General features: G+C 44.7%; 2 protein-coding genes across 3 annotated transcripts in view; one reads left to right on the top strand and one right to left on the bottom strand.

Moving 5' to 3' along the window:
* Positions 1-1,416, bottom strand: part of mettl15 (methyltransferase 15, mitochondrial 12S rRNA N4-cytidine) — a 46,209-nt gene extending 44,793 nt beyond the window's left edge. The window contains exon 1 of the mRNA XM_008293099.1: positions 1,389-1,416. The gene's annotated coding sequence lies outside the window, so the exon portion shown is untranslated. The remainder of the gene's footprint in view (positions 1-1,388) is intronic.
* Positions 1,417-1,539: 123 nt separating this feature from the next.
* kif18a (kinesin family member 18A) overlaps positions 1,540-18,638 on the top strand; it is a 29,956-nt gene continuing 12,857 nt past the window's right edge. For both annotated transcript variants that reach the window (XM_008293097.1, XM_008293096.1), the window contains exons 1-13: positions 1,540-1,637; positions 4,229-4,568; positions 5,000-5,157; positions 5,339-5,443; positions 6,025-6,135; positions 6,332-6,529; positions 9,749-9,925; positions 10,043-10,117; positions 10,254-10,354; positions 14,421-14,583; positions 15,079-15,243; positions 16,168-16,289; positions 16,416-16,705. In XM_008293097.1, coding sequence (XP_008291319.1) covers positions 4,247-4,568; positions 5,000-5,157; positions 5,339-5,443; positions 6,025-6,135; positions 6,332-6,529; positions 9,749-9,925; positions 10,043-10,117; positions 10,254-10,354; positions 14,421-14,583; positions 15,079-15,243; positions 16,168-16,289; positions 16,416-16,705 — 1,987 coding nt within the window. In that variant the 5' untranslated portion in view covers positions 1,540-1,637; positions 4,229-4,246. The remainder of the gene's footprint in view (positions 1,638-4,228; positions 4,569-4,999; positions 5,158-5,338; positions 5,444-6,024; positions 6,136-6,331; positions 6,530-9,748; positions 9,926-10,042; positions 10,118-10,253; positions 10,355-14,420; positions 14,584-15,078; positions 15,244-16,167; positions 16,290-16,415; positions 16,706-18,638) is intronic.

Raw genomic sequence — 18,638 nt, 5'->3', positions numbered from 1 at the left:
GGGACCGTCAGACTGTAGTGTCCGTGGCAGACCATCAGACTGTAGTGTCTGTGATGGGACCGTCAGACTGTAGTGTCCGTGATGGGACCGTCAGACTGTAGTGTCTGTGACGGGACCGTCGGACTGTAGTGTCTGTGATGGGACCGTCGGACTGTAGTGTCTGTGACGGGACCGTCAGACTGTAGTGTCCGTGATGGGACCGTCAGACTGTAGTGTCTGTGGTGGGACCGTCAGACAGCACTGCAGCAGTGAAATCAGTGGTTCAGCAGAGCAGGAGCTTGGAAATGGCTCGGGTCACTGCCAGTCGCCATGTGGTCTTACTGGGCTGCGTTCAGTCACTATTTAATACTCTGACAATAGAAGCAGAAGAATATGAAAATGACGACAGCTTTATTGGGAACTGGGCAGGATTAAAATGCAGAATATGTGAGCACAGTGAGCAGGAGAGAAGCAACACCAACGTGAACACTGGTCAAGATCTGACCATGCCGAAGCACAACAGGTGGCAATGACAAAACAGTAGCGCACCCAGTCCTAACTTATTGGTTCAAACCAGTCTTTATGCCTTGGTTTAACAGTTTCCCCACACTCTGAGACGTGGGCATACAATCAGAGATAACGGTAATGTGGCCAACATTTCTACCTAGTTTGTACAGCACAGAGGCCATTTGGTTGAGAGGGTTCTAAAACAGCCCTCTGTAGTGTCCTGTCCTGTGCTTTAGGATGGGGAATGATTCTTAGGACATAACATTAACAGGGATATTACTATTTACTTTGGGAAGAAGTATGCTGTCCAGGGCCTGTGATGGTAGCTGTGCCCACCTCTCATTATTAGCGCTGCTGCAAAATGCTAGCTGCTAGCCATTAAGCTATGAGTAGGCAGGAGGTCACATCAGCATAACCTTAAAGCAGAGGGCTGTAGGGGCTAGCTGCTAACAGGAGGACTCAACTACACGCCTGTCATCATCCGTGTGCCACTTCGGAGGGGTTTGCCACAGAAAGCAGAGCTGTGGTTTGAGCCAGGTCAGGTCGTTAGCTAATTACGCTGCTATAAGCACCAAAGCCTGGAGCTAACTGCATGCGTGGGGTTACACATGTACACGTGAACCACTCTTATGGATGCGTGGTGACGTGGCTGTATGTTTGAGGAAGCCATTATTAACTAGATGTCTATAGAGAACCTTTAGCACACGCTGGTTGCTGTAGGCTGGGCATGTCAGCCCGGACTAAGCAGCGGTGCAGTGGATCCTGCTGCTGTGCCGCTACGTTGGATGACCGGCCGCAGGCATGGCAACGAACACACAAGATTACAGTCAGCTACATCTACAAGTATTCGCCCTGGTGCCTGAGAATCGAGCCTACACCTCAGAGAATTAGCTGTCGCTTACCGTAGTGTGCCACAGCAGTAGCTCCACCTGCTGCTGCGTCACCCGCTGCGTCACCCGGTCCGCGTCCAATCCGCTGCGACCGAGGAAGAGGGCTCGTTTTTGAAAATATTGGCGCTAGTCGTGCTAGCTATCACCGCCTGGGCTTCGCTAGCAAGCTTTGTTTCTGTTTTGTTCTGACGGTGCTCCCTGTGTTTCATGTGAGAACCGTTCTGTGGTAGTGAAATGAAAGACAGCCGTTTCTTACAAAAGGTAAGACAGAGTAGTTGCACTCGAACTGAAGTGACCGAAGCTAAGCTAATGACAAAGCTGAGCTACCGTTGGAGATTGTGCGACAGTTAGCATAGCATGCTAGCAGACGTTAGCCAACCCTGTCAGGTTAACGTTGGTGGGATTGTTGCCGTATAACAGGATGTCTTTCAACTACAATATCCATGCTAGCTTAATAAAAGAAGCACTTATCTAGCAGTATATATTTCATTACGTTTCAAAGCTCGAGAGATACTTGTTTTAACTGTGAGATGTATTGTGTGGTTGAACCTCACTGTGGGAACGGGACAGAAAACTGGCGCCCACTTTCTTTACCCCTGCTGCCTTAGTGTCCCTTTAACGTGTGGCACAGGGGCAAGGGGCTCATTTTTGCTACCTGTGGGATAGTAGAGGCCAGTCTGCATGTAAATACAGTCACAAACGTTGCACACCCACTCTTAGCTAACGTCAGTGTGATTACTCTTTCCGGTGTTAGCCACAAACCGGTCGTCTCCCAAACACTCACACAAATATCCAGGTGTCTCTACATTAGTTTACCTGCTCTGTGCCACAGATTATAACCAAATCAGCTTATCTGAAATATCTTTAAAGGACTAATGCAACTCATATTCAACTAACTCCACTTTCTAAAAAGGGATTGTAGCCTCCCCATTGTGACTGAACTGTAAATAATGCAAAATGACCTGGTTTGATTCATGATAACGTTTTGTTGTTATAGCTCATAGGAAAATTGCAAAAAAAAAAAATCCTTTCCTAATTAATTATTTGCTGTCTAAACAGCAACATTAGACATGTCACACAACATCAGAAATAGTAGTGTGTATATATATATATATATATATCCTATAATCATCCTAAATGCCTGATTATATGCTGTAAACTGCAAAACTTGTTCCATAAAGTCTCACAAAGATGCACTTTTGCTGTTACCAGACATGTACTTGTGTGTATTTGCATGTTAGGACTGTTTGATTCAGAACAAAACAGCTGTAGATGATTATAAACATGTAAACATGTGGTGTGCATTCAGTTATTGGCAGATGATCACCTTCTGGCACAGCATGTGTGATGCATACACCTTTTTGTTTGGCTGGCTGAGATAAGGCATGTGTATGTCACAGTTTTCATAATATGTTGACTCTATTATTATTATACTATTATTAATAGAGTCTCCAAAATGTCTGTCAGTGTGGATACAACCTCTCTAAAACATTTACTAAACTACACATTACAGCCTTTGTTACAGGAGGCTTTGCTGCATTGCTGTTGTGTTGCATCTCTCAGTCCCATACATACAAGCTTTAGGACGGTCATATTTTCTGGCATTAACACTTGAAACTATGGATGAACAATGTATTATTTTAGCAATGACTTGCATGATTCTCTTTTTTTTAGCACTAATCTACAAAAGAAGCCTTCTTGGATGCACTGTCTTTAAAATAGTGTTTTAAAGACCCAGTTTGTTGATGCGCAGGCTGCACATCTGCACAGTGACACAAACAAGCAGCAGGAGAACGAAGCTGGCAGTCGTATGGAGCTGTTTCAGCTATAGAAGAAAGGATGTTGACCAAAAAGACGTTCTCTGTCTTTAGTGTCTTGCAGTTGTTGCTGCCACACACAACTACTTTGTTTGACTATTTAAATCAGTGCCACAAAGCTTTGTATGAAGCCATGATACCCATTAACACAGATACCAAGGAGGGTTTTGAAAACATCATCATGTGCCTGGAGAAGTAGTGTGTAGTATGTTTCTCAAGTCGCTGTCCCAGAGCTGTATCAAAAATGCGAGGCACAAGTTGAAACAGAGCTGTCACAAGTGAAATATCGTGCAGCTCCAGCAGACGTGTGGTCCAGCCAGACGACAGAGCCCTACATAAGCCTTCCCGTCTACTTTATAATGAGGACTTCCAACTGAAAAGTTGCTGCTTGCAAACAGCATTTTTCCCAGATGATCATACAAGTGAGAACATCTCAGCAGGGATGAGAGAAGCACTGGCTGTTTGGGGCCTCAATGAGACATGACAAGTTTGTATAAGAACAGACAATGGCGTGAACATGGTGAAGGCTGATGCTCTGAACAGCTGGACAAGGCTGCAGCGCTTCAGCCTCAGACTGCAGAGGCAGCGGTAAATTCTACCCCTGCTTTATGCTGTTTTTTCATATTACAGACAAACAAAACAGTGCAATGTGTGTTTTGTCCAGTGTCAAGAAGCCCTCGTTGAGACCATGCGCTACACAATGTGCACCGAGAGCAGATGTCTCCTACTGGGTTACACGGTTGTTTCATAATGAGGCTGTGAAATCACTCCTATTGCCAGTTATCTGCAGTGCCACAAATCCTAACTGAAGACAAACCTTTGAGGGACTGTGTGAACTTAATCCGTTGTTGTATTTCTATCCATGGCACTCAGCAGTGTAAACTACCCTCGACTGGGCACAAAGCAAAGCTCTGTCACCTGCTGTCTTCTGTCCATCCACACTGTCTGATTTAATTGGCATATTATTAAAATTACAATGGTGTTTGCAACATGAGAAGTTAAGTGAACGCCTTGTTGTTTTATTTTGTTTTGCAGTAACACGTCGGGACCACCATGGCGAGTAATGTGTGTAGCCACGTGAAGGTGGTCGTTCGGGTGAGGCCAGCCAACGACGCTGAGAAGCGAGAAAACTGTCGACATGTGGTCCAGGTTGTCGATAACCACATGCTCATATTTGACCCAAAGGAACAGGACTCGTCATGTTTTCAATCACAAAGACAAAGAGTGCGAAACAGAAACATCAACAAGAGAGCTAACAAAGACCTGAAGTTTGTTTTTGACCAAGTCTTTGACGAGAACTCCACTCAAGTGGACATTTTTGAGAACACCACAAAAGGCGTGCTGGATGGTGTGATGAATGGATTCAACTGCACAGGTAACACGTGAATGAATGCAAGCTGCCAAACACGTTGGCATGTGCACACAAGCAGGATGAGCAAGGGGGGTCCAGTGCAGGGAGTCAGGGGGCAGTGATACTGCTGCTGACAGTCTCTGAGGATCTCCTCAGTGTTGGAGGCAAGTTTGAATGTGTTGTCAAAAAGTGTGCTCAGGTATTTGTATTCATGTAGCTTTGGGTCACCCTGGCCTACAGACTGTCCAGACATGAGGGAATGTGCTTGTTTGGTACAGATCACTGCAAACATCACGTCACTTTGGGTTTTTTGTAACTGAAAAGAAAAATGACCATTCCCACTAAAATCACAGTCGCATTGTCTTTCAAAACGCTTGCCATATCGATGAGCCCAGTATGAGAGTTGTTTGTACTCCAACACATTTATCTTGACGGTAATGTGTTGTCATTTGCAGTGTTTGCCTATGGTGCTACTGGAGCAGGCAAGACCCACACCATGCTGGGCTCCCAGGATGACCCAGGGGTCATGTATCGCACGATGAAAGAGCTGTTCAAACGCATGGATGATGCCAAGGATGAGAAGGAGTTTGCCGTTGCATTCTCGTATCTTGAGGTGAGCATGTGAACTCTGTGTGTTGTTGGTTTTCATACAGTCGTGCTATTTCTTTATGTGAGTGGCAGCAGGTACTCAGTCACGTTTCTCTCTACCTTATTCTACACTTTAGCAACATTTCACTGGCGACTGGTTTCTCATACAGAGCTTTAACCTGGCCAGATGTGTTGTTTGTTCACAGGTTTACAATGAACAGATCAGAGACTTGTTGGCAAATGTCGGCCCTCTTGCAGTGAGAGAGGACAGTTCTAAAGGAGTTGTTGTTCAGGGCCTGTCACTGCACCAGGTGAGTAGTGACCTCAGGACTCCCTCATCACATTGTAGGCCATAATAAAGGTACATATCGGTGGCATTGCCTTTTATGACATTAGATCTCATTTAGATTTCCCACAATTGCTTTACACAGTGTAAATGTTTTTAATTAGAAAATCATCTTCACAAATGTCCGGAGGTTGTAAAAGAATAAATGCCAATAACATGGTTGCAGTGCACGCGTTGCTGTTTAAAAGGCCTTCTGTCATGACTTTATCACAGAACGGTGTGAAGGAGAGGATTAGAGCAGAACAGTCACCTTTAGCGGTTCTGTTCTGCTGAGTCTATAAAAGTATTAGTTAGTAGTTTCCTTTCCTAGTAAAATAAAAGTTGGAGATAATGTTGTGAATTAAAACCAGCGTGTTCTACATGTAAATGAGAAAAATATCAAATCTGTCAACAAGTCAACTTTCTTTAATGAAAAACATTGTTCACATATGGTTACAGACACCAGCAGTCTGATGCTAAGCCGCCTCACTGTTCAGCGCCGTGCACTGTGGTGGTTCCAAGTGGGCCTCTATTGGCTCACGTCATGTTGTTCTTTTTCCCATACAGCCCAAATCTGCAGAGCACATCCTCGAGGCTTTGGATTCTGGAAATCGAAACAGGACACAGCACCCCACCGACATGAACGCCACCTCTTCCCGGTCCCATGCTGTATTTCAGGTGTTTCAGTATCATTTTCACAACCTCTGAATGAACAACATAAATACAAAATATGATGTGCAAAACGTTTGCACTGGCTAGTTACGTATATCTCCAGTTTATCAGAAAGGATGTTGCTGAAGCAACACTTCTCTTTACAAACCTCTACCAACAGCTCACCGTTAATAAACAAACAGGTGTGCATTCTTTTCTCCAGATATATTTGAGGCAGCAGGACAGAACTGCCAGCCTGAATCCTAACGTCTGCATTGCCAAAATGAGCCTGATTGACCTGGCAGGCTCAGAGAGAGCTAGCGCTACCAACGCTAAAGGGGCACGCTTAAGAGAAGGTGCTAACATCAACCGCTCACTCCTCGCTTTAGGAAACGTCATCAACGCTCTGGCCGACCCGAAGGTGAGTGTGTGTTACTCTGCTTGTATTGAACGACATCATCAGAATCACCTGCGAGGTCCCCGTCAGTGTTTAGAGCAGATAACATGGTGCTGCCAAACCAGAATAATGACCACAATCAATTACATTCACCACGGATATGTGGTGATGTGACGCCTAAAATAACTCAAACTCAACAAAAGGCTGCTCACACAATCTGCTCTGCTGCTGTTTCCTGTGCAAAACCAGGAAAATAAGAGCCAGGATGGAACTAACCAGAGTAATCTGAATTCATGCGGTTATGGACGGTGTTAGTATCCGTGTACGCTTGACATTACACCCAACACTGTTCCCATTTTTAAGATCATTATGCCCCGGCTGCCCACTCATTCCTAAAAAACCTTCATTTTTTCCTCTAGTTATAAAGAAATCATGAGAAAATGTAGTCTCCCTTTAAATATTAAATAGTGTTTACTGGGAGCAATCTGTCAGATGTCTCAATGACAGCTGGTACTAAAGATTAGTGATCTGTTCACAAAAAATAACATTTAAATCGTGTTGTCTGCTCGCTGTTATAATACTCTGAATTTTAACTGTTCAATGTGCAGAAGACACGTCCTGGTTATACAGCACCGCAGCTCAGCGTCTGCTCACAACACTAACAAAGGAAATGCATTCTTTGTGACTGACTGCCAAATAAAAGTTACAATAATTATTTTTTTAGAAACCATGCGACAAAATTTCAAATGAGGAAAAACCAAGCAAGAGTCAGTAGTTTTGAACACACAGGACTATTAAAGTGATTGAAAACCAGCTGCACTTGTAAAGAAAAACACAAGATGAGCAAAATGTGACATTGTGAGTAGTTTGCGTTGACATGGCTTGTAGCGGGGCTGTGACGCCGCTTGCTCTTCACCCTGTCACCAGCTACACATGCTAATAACATGTTTAAAACAATATGACATGGAACGTTTGTCATTATTACTCTAACAAGTTGTTCTACATGTCGATGTGTCCAGAGGTATTTACTGATACAGTATAATGATGTTTCACAGACATCACAAGCTCCTATGACAAGTTTTCTCTTTGTGTTTGGTCAGCAGATCATCAGCTTATATAGGATTATTGTGGTGTGGGTATCTGAAGTTAACTGCTAGCCGCCATATGAAACAGGGTGCCTGGGAAGTGGAGAGTCAGCTCAGTATTTGGGTATTATTTCATTCCAGTTGCATACATTAACCTGTCAAGCAGTCTTCTCGTTTTACACACCAGCCTCAAGGGACGAGGCGCAAGCAGGCCACATGCATTTAGGAAGCGCTGTGAGAATCTACCACAGCCGTGCTGAAATACGATCCGTCTCCAACAGGTTACTTCATTCTTGGGTTAAAACTGTGTTCTTTCATGAAAGCTGTCCAGTGGGTTTGATAGCCAGCCCTCCATTTCTGAGGGTTGCAGTCATCGACTCCTGGTTTGATGTGCTCAGCTTCAACGCCCACCACCATCCTGTCCCCATGGTTATTGGTGCTCCAGTGTTTACTGCTGGCAGACAGGGAATTCATGTTGTGGCTATTGTTTACAGGAAAGAATGTCCCCACTTGTGTCTGGGCTGACATGCCATTCGTTTGAGTGAGAAGAATGTCTGCTGCGTCTGTTGGGGCTGTTCAGTGTGTCATCTTCATGCTATGCTGCACAGAGGTTTTTGTTGTAAGTTGTTTGCCTTAGGCGATGTCCAGACTAGTGCAGATACATTTGCCGACGCGCCCTTTCCCTCCAGTTTGGCCTTCCGTCCACACAAGGCCAGTGTTTCCCAGCCATGATGAAGGGCGTCTGGAGCTGCTGCCAGTCTGCTCGGTGTGTCGACAGAAAGCTGACACTGACGTATGGCGGCCACATTCTTCACACACGAGCAGACTCCTTGCAATGTTCAAAACTTTCCATCACCACCTTGATCACGTTTGTAAAAATGTAGATAAATAAACAACATCTCCATGCCTCAGCTCTGGAATTATTGTTAGAGTTGGTTAACAAGCAGCAGTTACGGCCTGTTTTCAGATCACAGGACACATCCGTTGGAAGTGAAATTCTGAACTGTGTGTTTTGCAATATATAAAAACTAATAGTGCATGTGTCCCTATCGGCTGTGACTTTGCAGCCATTTGCTTTCCTGATGAAGGCTGAAACCTGCACCCACAGTCCAGTTGTTGCGCTGGTGAGCCGCTGGATGTTTTAATGATAACGAGCGTTCAGTGGTTGTGCATGTGCTGCATTATGTAAGGCCAGCACTGCCACCGGCGCTGGTGCCTGATTATTGATAGACTCCTAGCTCCTGGAATGTTTTGAACAAGAAGAGGTTCAGCTCACTTTGCTGTTGTTTTGACATGTAAAAGTGGATGACAAGTTTAAAGACAAACATGTGAAACTACTGCTGTAGTTGCAGCTGCTTCATCCTTCCATTCACCTATAGGTTGTAGGTGATCATCTACCACTGAATGTGTGACAGCTTCACTAGGACGGATCACGCTAACGGAGTCCACAAACTAAGCTTCAGATTTATTTTCGATGCTTGTTTTGGAATAACGGTGGATTCCTTTTCTTATTGAAACTGAGATTTCCCCTAAAGGCCCAGTTAGCCAGAGACTCCCAGACCTGACATGAGCTATAACTAAGAGTTCTGAATCCAGATGCAAAGTTGGGCTTTTTCCAGGGAGAGGTGCAGACACAGCTGTGATCCCCAAAAGATCTCATTTTACACTCCTTTGCTAGCTTATCTTTAATGCCCATGAGACTGTGACTCACCTAAGCAGCTGTAGTTTATCTAATGCCATTATTACAGTCTGACTTGTGTTCACAGAGCAGCTGCACAAAGACTTGCGCTCTGAAATGAACACTCCATACTGAATTTTGTTCCCATTAGGTTTATTGGTCCCCACCAAACAGTATAATGTGACTAAGCTTCTCTTGTGGAGCAAGTCCAGATGGAGTCCACCTCACATTCATCCTTCCTCCTCTGCATACCGCAGGAAAAACACAGTTGTTGTTTTTTTGTTTGTTTTTAATTTTGATTTATGCGTTGTTTGACAAAAGTAGTGGATTTCTGGGTTCTGTATTTGTTCCTTTCAAACTTTTATTTGACACCTTTTCAAAGTAAGCACAATGAGACCTCCAGAGTTTTCCATGTTGTCTGTGTGTACTTTAGATGAACTGAGCGTTTTGGCTAAACTTGGGTTTTCTCATTGGCTCCAGAGTAAGAAAGCTCATATACCGTACCGGGACAGCAAGCTGACACGGCTGCTTAAGGACTCTTTGGGAGGGAACTGCAGGACGGTTATGATTGCCAACGTCAGCCCCTCATCTAAGTCCTATGATGACACCCACAACACGCTTAAATATGCCAACAGGGCCAAGGAGATCAAGTCCTCGGTACGTATTAAAGCTATCACAGGGTTTCATCCTTGTTAACTGCAATATAATCGCTGCGGCTCTTGGGCTGTAAATATACGAAACACTTTTAAATCATGCAATGTTTCCCTCTGTCAGCTGAAGAGCAATGTCGTAAGCCTGGACAGTCACATCGGTCAGTACGCAGTGATATGTGAGAAGCAACGGCAAGAGGTAACGTGAAGCCACCAACGTGCTGAATGCAAAAACAGAAAATCTCCATCACGCTTCTTCTTTATGCTGCTTGCACACTCACCATGATCAGTGGTTGATTTCTGACTGATTTCAGTATTCTTTTGCATTTCTGCAGATTGTACAGTTGAAGCAGAAACTGAAAGAGTACGAGACGAGGAGCATGGCGCCTGGGGCTTCCAACATGATCTCCTCCCATAAACAAGCAGAGCTGAAAAGGTGAGCATGCACATGAGTGTAACTGGAGACACGCCAGTCGTTGTTTTTCTTTGTGTCAAAAGCCTTTCATGTACACCTTGCAGGTGGAGGACACTGATTAAGACAGAAGCAGCACACAGCCTGTGTTTGCCTCATTATGGTGCAGTTAGCATCCACTCTGTGACTGTGTACATATTGTAGTGACTTTAGATCATCAGTAATAATTGATAGAGAAGCTGACCAGACAGTGTAATTAGGTATGGTGGCTAAGGTTGTATAATGAAGAATTACACTAATATATATAACCTCTATCTCTATTTATTGGCTTTTATGGTACAATAAATACGACTAAATTAGCTTTTAGCAAGGAACCTTTTATTGAATCAGCTCAGCATGGCCCGATAGCAAACATATTAGTTAACAGTTGTTTGCACATGGTAGGTTGGGGAGAACTCTCGTGAATCAACGATACGGCGACAACATTCACTGAAAGCTGTTGGAAAACCGAGTAAAGCTGGAGTATGAGGTGTTGCTTGTGAGTGGGATCAACAAAACTTGTTTCGCTTTGACACTGCATTTAGTAAACGGATTCAGGGTTTCTGCAACATACACAACAATATTGCTGGATGGAATAATATGAGGTGGCACAAACATGCAGGTTTGTACATTTAAAAAGTCTAAATACACTTATTTATATTTAAAGGAGCCCAATCTCATTAACAAACATAGACCTGGACACAATCAAATGCTGTTCAGTGTATTTTGGTCTGACTCGGTCTATTTCCTGGCGCTTATTGTCGTTTGTTGTTGTAGCAGATCAGGAAAAGTGGCCTTTAGCTGGTGGAAACAGAGGCTCCCCTCCCTGTCCACTTTCTCCAGTTCTTCTCAGGACATTCCCAGTCCAGATGGGATACATAATCCCTACAGCATGCTCTGGGTCTGCTGAGGGGTCTCTTCTGAGCTGGATATGCCTGAGATTCTTGCGGGAGGCGTCTGTGGCACATCCTAATCAGACTCCCCGACCATCTCAGCTCACTCCCTTCAGTGTAAAGGGGTAGCAGTTTTACTCAGGTCTTAGTCTGAGTGTCTGAAGCCGTCACCTTGTCCCTACGGTTCCCCAGCACCATGTGAAGACGATTCATCCTGGTTCTACCTACCAGTATTCTCATTCTGTGTTCCTGCCCATAACATACCGATCCACCTGTCAGTCTCATACTCTGTTGCTCCTCACTCATGAACATGAACCAAAGACTTCTTCCCTTGCTGTTACCCACCTCCTACCCAAACTGCATCGTCTGTCCTTTGGTAGCAGAATTCAGCAGCCTCGGATGCAGGGGTGCTGGTGAAGGTCACCGTTCGACTGTACAACTCCAAGTTGGACCAAAAGTGATGGAAGCCAGAAATCACTCAAGGCAATTCTACTACAAACAGACTGCTTAAAGCATGAATGCTGATGTGTAATGTTCTGTGTCAGGACCGGAGAGCGGTGAGTGATGGTGGTCAGCGTTTGGACAGCTTCACTTCACTCTTTTGTTAAGCTCTACTCAAAGTTCAGCTGTAGTTTCCAGCCAGGAGCAGCACTTTTCAAGGTGTCATACATGAAAAATGCTACAAAAACAGAAGCAAAGCGACATTTTCTTCTTTATTTTTTTGCCCCACAGCTGCTCTACATGCTTTGAATAGTAGCGCGGTGTCAGTGTGGGTATCCTTAGTTCACCAGCGGTTTGCTTGTGCTGCCACGCTCATATAGTCACAACACAGCGCATTAGTGGGGTTTCTGACAGCTGGCCCACCCACAATGTAGTGAAGACACAGTGTCAGAACCCAAGGTCCATTACCAAACAACACATCCTTGATCCGTTAACTTGTGTAAGACCAGCGTACAGCCACCTAGCTGACCTGATTTACCTTTAAACAGCTTGTTTGTGTTGCTGCCATGTTTGTCCTACTCCCTTGAAATGCTATCCCATGAAACTGGCACTTGAACCTCCTGGAAAACTGTTATTTCCTGGAAAACAGTGCATCTTCAGTGATGACCTCATGCTGCACTTGTGGGTATGACAAGCCCCATTAAAAAGCAAATAGCCTTTCTTGCTATGAATTCTATAGTTTTTAAAAGGAAATGCGTCACATGAATTCTCACTAATCCCGTTTCCTCAGGCCTTCGGACAGAAACACCTCGGTCTTTCTTTTTCTTATGAGTCTGGAATTAAAGCTGCCGTATTGTCCACGGATTGAAACGCTGCAGCACATCATTATTTTTACACTCAAAGACAGTTTGAGCTTCTTTTCATATTCACTCCTGACCTGTTCTGCAGTCAGTGGACCAGCTCAGAGCAGACACACACTGGCTATACTTCTACTGATAGACAGTTTGACAGGAAGTAGCTGCACTTTCAGATAAGTTCAAGGTGAAGAAAAGCATTATTTTATTTCTGCATTTAAAGTTAGAAACCGTTTATGGTCATGTTCATCACTTGTGTTTCTCTGCATACGTTGTACTGATATTTAAGTGGAACAGTGACGATGCGTTCTAAACTAAAGACTGTTTTACTTCTGGGATTAAAGCACAGGTGTGCTTTGAGGCCTAAAGATCAGGACTGAAAACGATTAGCATTCACAGTTTTGTGTTAGGAAAGAAATGCTTCGTCTCTGCCGCTGACATGCTTCAGTATGCAGGTACGCCACAGTGGAAAGCAGCACCATGACCAGCATTAGCTTCAGTGTCTTTTTAGTGTCTTTCAGTGTGGGGTTTTAATCCTCATAACAACAGCTGTGCCTCTCATGCTCTTTTTTAAAATCAGCTCATATGTACATATTTATTTATTTGACTTAAATCAGATCAGCTAGCTCGCATCCAGTTGTCTTTATGGCATAAAGTGGCATCTGTGGTGGTATTTGGGTTGGGGGCGGGGGACAAGGAAAAGCTGAATGAGTCTCACTCCCACACACTTCATTCACTGGCATCAGAATTCACAACTCGCACACTGAGAGGCTCTGAATAGAGGCTGCACGCTTCTCACACTATTAAAAATTCAGCAGTCTAGCAAGGCCACGACGTCTCCTACGTCACTGGAGTTACATTGAAGAGTGCAGTCACATTTCAGCGACAGCTCTCCAGCCTTATTTACCTGCATGCCTCTCCTGTCTCTCCTCCTGCTTTAACTCAACTAGACAGCTACTTGCATCCAATCTGGGTATCACCTCACCTCTATTCCAGGAATACATATATACATCATATAGCTAAGAATACCTCTGTGGCTCAGTGTGAGCACAAGTGGCATCCTGTGGAAGCTCAGGATTCAAGTAAAAAGTTATATGCTGTGGGTTAATAATTGACTCTTGCCTTAGCGCATCATTAATTAATCGTGATAAACATTAGTCATGCATACATTTGATGTAATTATATGGCGGTGCCTTTACATTCGTATTATTAGTTGTATTAATGTATTTAAACTGATTTAAATGTGTTGAAAAAATATTAAATATCTCCTGACCTTTTAGGATGTGTTAAATACTTGATCAAGTGGTTTGCAAAGAGCTCTTGGCGCAGCAATATATTAAATTTGCCCCTTACATGTGGCACAGCAGCTTCTAATCACATTTGGCCTGAATCCCTGTGGTGATGCTGATGTTTTATTGCATTGCATTATACTAAGAGGTGTTTCTAATATTCTGTCCCTGTTCATGTGTGTGAGTCAGAGTGGACAAAAACACTTTCAGTCTAATACCGTCCAAAGCAACACCACTGCAGCCTCACAAGTGACCAGAGCTGATGGACGGCTCTCTGACCTTAGCAGAAAACCCTGGGCAGCAAGGCTTCACAGATACCTGCCTCAGACCGCACACGTGTCCCCGTACAGCGGCTTTAAAGGCCACTTCTATCGGTTTTAACTGTAGGAATTAAATGATATGTAGGTGTCGGATGACAACGGTGGCTATCTGGATCCCAGATTGTTCTTTCAGTGACCTGCTCAGTGATTTTACTGAAGTTAAATACACTGTGGTTTGTTTTTTAAACAATTAATTTTACTTCAAAAGTTTGACATTTTAGGGCAAAGTTTGTGATAAAAATCTCACTCTCTAGGGTGTCAGAAGCTCTGCAGCAAATCTTCTCAAGCCGAGCCCAAATCAGGCGAGAACAGCTGGATCTGGAGAGACAACTGAAGGAGAATGAGCTGCGCCAGCGCTACAGCGAGGAGGACAACCTGCAGGTCCAATATTTCTGTGCCAAGGAAAAGACTGAGAAGGTAGCTGCTGATTACGCTGCTATCCACAGATTCCATCATCCCTGCAGAAAAACAGCTGCTGAGTCATCATTTCACTTCTCTGCTCTCTATAGTTGTCTTAGCCTCTCATTTACGCCACTACAGGAAAGGGTCACTGCTCATCAGGTCCTGGCTCTTCTCTGCCATTTGTGTCCCACTGTCGGCCCCAGCTGCACAAAAAAGTCAATTCTCAGGGATTTTAGCTACCAAACTTTGTAAAATGGTTTGCTTTCATCCCAAACAATCTGCTAACAACTGAGTGAGAGGTGCTGGATGTTCTGCTGCCACTGAATAAACCTTCATTCACAAATTATCCCCATTCTTAAGAGAAGTGTTTTTTTCAGATGTACCTCCAAAAACAAGCGAGATGACTGTGACCTGTTTAATTGGGTCTTGTTACCACGTTGCTTCATACAGAGGCAGTAGCATGTCACTCCAACACCAGCGCACCATTCATACCATTATTGTTCTCAACAGGCCACATGTAAGCACGAGCGGAGGATCGCCAGCTTACGCACTCAGCAGCAGCACGTCTGCAAACGTCTCAAGGAGGCAGAGGCACGTTTTCTGGAAAACGATGGTTGGCTGCATCGTGTCGAAAACGAGATTAAGTTGCTGAAGTCAAATGATCAGACCTCGGAGGTAAGCAGAACTTACTGACCCGTTCATATTTACTGGTGCTGAAAACCACCAAGTAATTAACAAGAATTAGTCTTTCTGTTGCGACAGAGGAGCTCGTCATAGACTGTTCACACACGTGTATTTGCTGCTGAGCTCATAGCAGTTCAGTCAAGCTTAATTAGAGTCTGTCGTTATTTTTTATCTAATTGAAGTTGTGCAACAGTAATACCTGCATTCATGTGTCTATACATTCCAACCACACTGCGATGGATCACTCACAGGTTCTAGCCGCTCTCTACACCGTTAGAGGCAAACGGGGAGTACAGCTAAACCTGATGAAATAGAAGAAGGCCAATGAGCATGATTGGAAATAGTGGAAAAACTTTACAATGTGGGTTACATCCGTCAAAACTCACTGCTTGGTGTTTTTTGTTTGTTTATTTTGGAAGGTAGGCTGTGTCTCTACTGGTGTCGTGACTGTCTGTTCTTCCCATCTGTTCTCTCAGTAATTAGAACCGTGCTCATTTTATTTCTCCAGCTCACTCGTGGATCACTGAAGAGAATAAATCAATACCCTTTACTCATCCCTCACACAGCAGCCAGTTACCTAAAACCAGGTCCATGTTATTTTTTTCTTCTTTATCCTTTCTTCCAGGAACTGACCCAGAACTATGACGCACCCACCGGTCAAATGTTCTCTCTGCTGTTGTTTCGTAGTTTCTTTACGTCAGAGTTTTTCTCTTTTTTTCCCTCCCCTCCCTTTCCCTGAGCAGACAGCTTCTCTGATGAAACATGGATGAACACAGAACTTTGCATCTTCTCCCTAGTATTCTGACCCCCTACCACTTTTACTTCTGCCCACTGGATTGCTAATTCAGTCTGCTGTTATGTTTCAGTGGCTTCTGCCTCCTTATCTCTGCTCTCGGACCTCTCCCCCTTGTTCAGGTGTTGGAGAAGGAGCTGCACTGCCACAGGCTGGAGCTGCAGGTGAATGATCTCAAACAACATATAAAGCAGATGGTCGAGCTCACTGCACTGCAGGATCAGGAGAACAAGCGCATGCAGAAGTATGTTCCCGTTGAATTAAGGTTTCTGTTCCTCTAGTCCATCTGAAGAAGCTGCACTTCACCTGACTCTGACCCAGGGCTGTTTCCTGGGGGATGTCTCAATGTTCTTCTTCTGTTGCATGTTAGGATGGTGAACTTAGTGCTGCCAGCTTACAGTCAGCACTACGCTGCGCTGCGTGGGGCTGGGCTGGCCACAGGAGCAGACGAGATGGAGAACCACGAGCTGGAGCACCTGGTGTTGAGGGAGAGGGGCGTGGTCTGGGCTGACCAGGAAGGGGCGGGGCAGCAGCTGAAAGGCGCAGCGACTGGCGTAGAGTCGCAGGAGACAAATGAGGCAGGAAACGTGGGGCTCCGCAGCGAGCTGGCACCTGTCCTGTCGTTCTCACACCTGCTGTATCACCAGAGTAGCCCCTGCAGTAAGTCATACCCAGCTTTTTGTTCTTATATGTGAAGAGGACAGTCAGTTATGAACATTTTCAGTTGTTCTTTGTAGATTTTGTCTGTCCATTTTCTCTCAGCTGATTCATTCAGTGCTAAAACATATTTCTAGATATCTGACTGGAATGATGTCAGTCAGCTAAACATAGAAACCTGACCACAGAAGCAGCACATGTCGCAGTGACGAGTGGCTGCTTATAATAACGCCATCTTGTGCCTTGTCCACGTTTCCATAAGGTGTCCTTTTCCTGTTAGAAGGCATATCCTGAGTGACACAAGCAGTCGACGCCATGGCTGAGCATTTCCACCCTGAAACTGCTGCTGAGTCTCAGAAACTCACATCCAGACTTCCAGGCTTTCATGTCAGACTTAGAGAACACGGTGCCGCTGTCTGCATCGTTGTTGTTCCTCTGCATGTGCTTCCTAGCTCAGTCGGACATGTGTGGCTAACTGACGCCGCTTTACATCTGGATGTTGGAAGGGTTGAGCAGTTTTACAGTGTTTGAGCTGCATGTAAGCTGGACTGCTCAAGCTGCAGTGGATGGCCAGTGATGGAGACAGAATCAGACATTCCAAATAAAGCCAGGGTTTAGAGTTACGTCTGAACTGTTTTAGGGCAGGAAGGGATTATTTTCATGGGGAAAATAAACTTCTAAATATGTGACTTTGATACACACAGATGAGTTTTTAGGGATTAAATCAATGAGCAGAGCAGCTGAGATCACACAGCCTCCAGAGACCGCCGCCAAACAGTCACACGAACCAACTTGTGTTTTAGGGAAGCAATGTAGAGAAGGCATGGCCTTGTTGGGAGGCACGTCACCCTGATGACGCCACATGCAGGACTTGTTCCCCGACTTGATCAAGTGCGTACGACTATCTGCCCTCCCCCAGAACGAGCAAGTGAGAGGCTTGGTATTGAATGAAGTCCGACTGACGGCATTCAGCCTTTCCTCTCACATGCCGTCTCCTCGCTGCTCGTAGCTAAAGAGTGTTTTTAAAATAGCCCGCTGAGTTAAATATGTTTTCCTGAAGATGAATTCAACCCCCGGGCAAGATGCGCTGCAACTTCTAGGAAGATTTTAAGAGTCACGGACAGTCATGAAACATCAGCCTGACAATGACTTTCCTGGGACAGCCTCCCAGTGACACACACATCGGCAGCATGTCAGAAATGTTCATACATGTACATACAGACATATTAATATAGACACTGTGGGTACACGGCACAGCTGATGTTTAGCTCTCTCCTCATGGTACAAACATTCAGCTTTTAAGGAGACCTTTTGTCTTTGAGGCCAGTTTATTGTAATTTCAGCTTACTTTTATTTGTTGTGTGCTTCTTTTTTAATTCTTATTAATCTAGCGTGTTGTGATATATTTTAAAGGTAGATTCCAGGTTTATTCATGCTCACACCTCACCTCTCAGATCATCATTTCAGCAAACATGAAGCTACACACGTGACTCGCGGTTGTAAGTTTTACGACGGCGTTAAATATAAACGTCAGGTGTCCTGTGAAGTGCATCTGGCTGCAGTCCCGGTCTGCTGTGCATTGTGGGACCTGTAAGACGGCACAGCTCATTTTTAACTGTCATCTCTGCATGACCTAGCAGCGCCAGGCCCTCGTGACATATAAGCCACGACAGACAGTGGAGCATGAACCAACGCTGGCCAACAACACCCACTTACTGTGACGGTGTGTGCCGTGGGCCAGCCGGGCCAGTGTGCACCTGTCCCTCTGCCACCGCATCACATTTACTACACGCTGGAAATGTTCTGTTGTTGACTTCTAATTACATTCACTGTCAGTAATAGAACGAATGTGATGTCTGCTGAATGTGAATGAATAGAAGATGTCAGCTTCCTGGGTCACAGCTTCAACTTTAAAGGAGTCTGAGGTGTTCATATA

The sequence above is a fragment of the Stegastes partitus genome, unplaced genomic scaffold (assembly GCF_000690725.1).
Source record: "Stegastes partitus isolate 25-593 unplaced genomic scaffold, Stegastes_partitus-1.0.2 Scaffold857, whole genome shotgun sequence".
Classification (NCBI taxonomy): Eukaryota; Metazoa; Chordata; class Actinopteri; family Pomacentridae; genus Stegastes; species Stegastes partitus.
The sequence above is the reverse complement of the archived record's forward strand: the minus strand, read 5'-3'. Positions and strand labels throughout refer to the sequence as shown.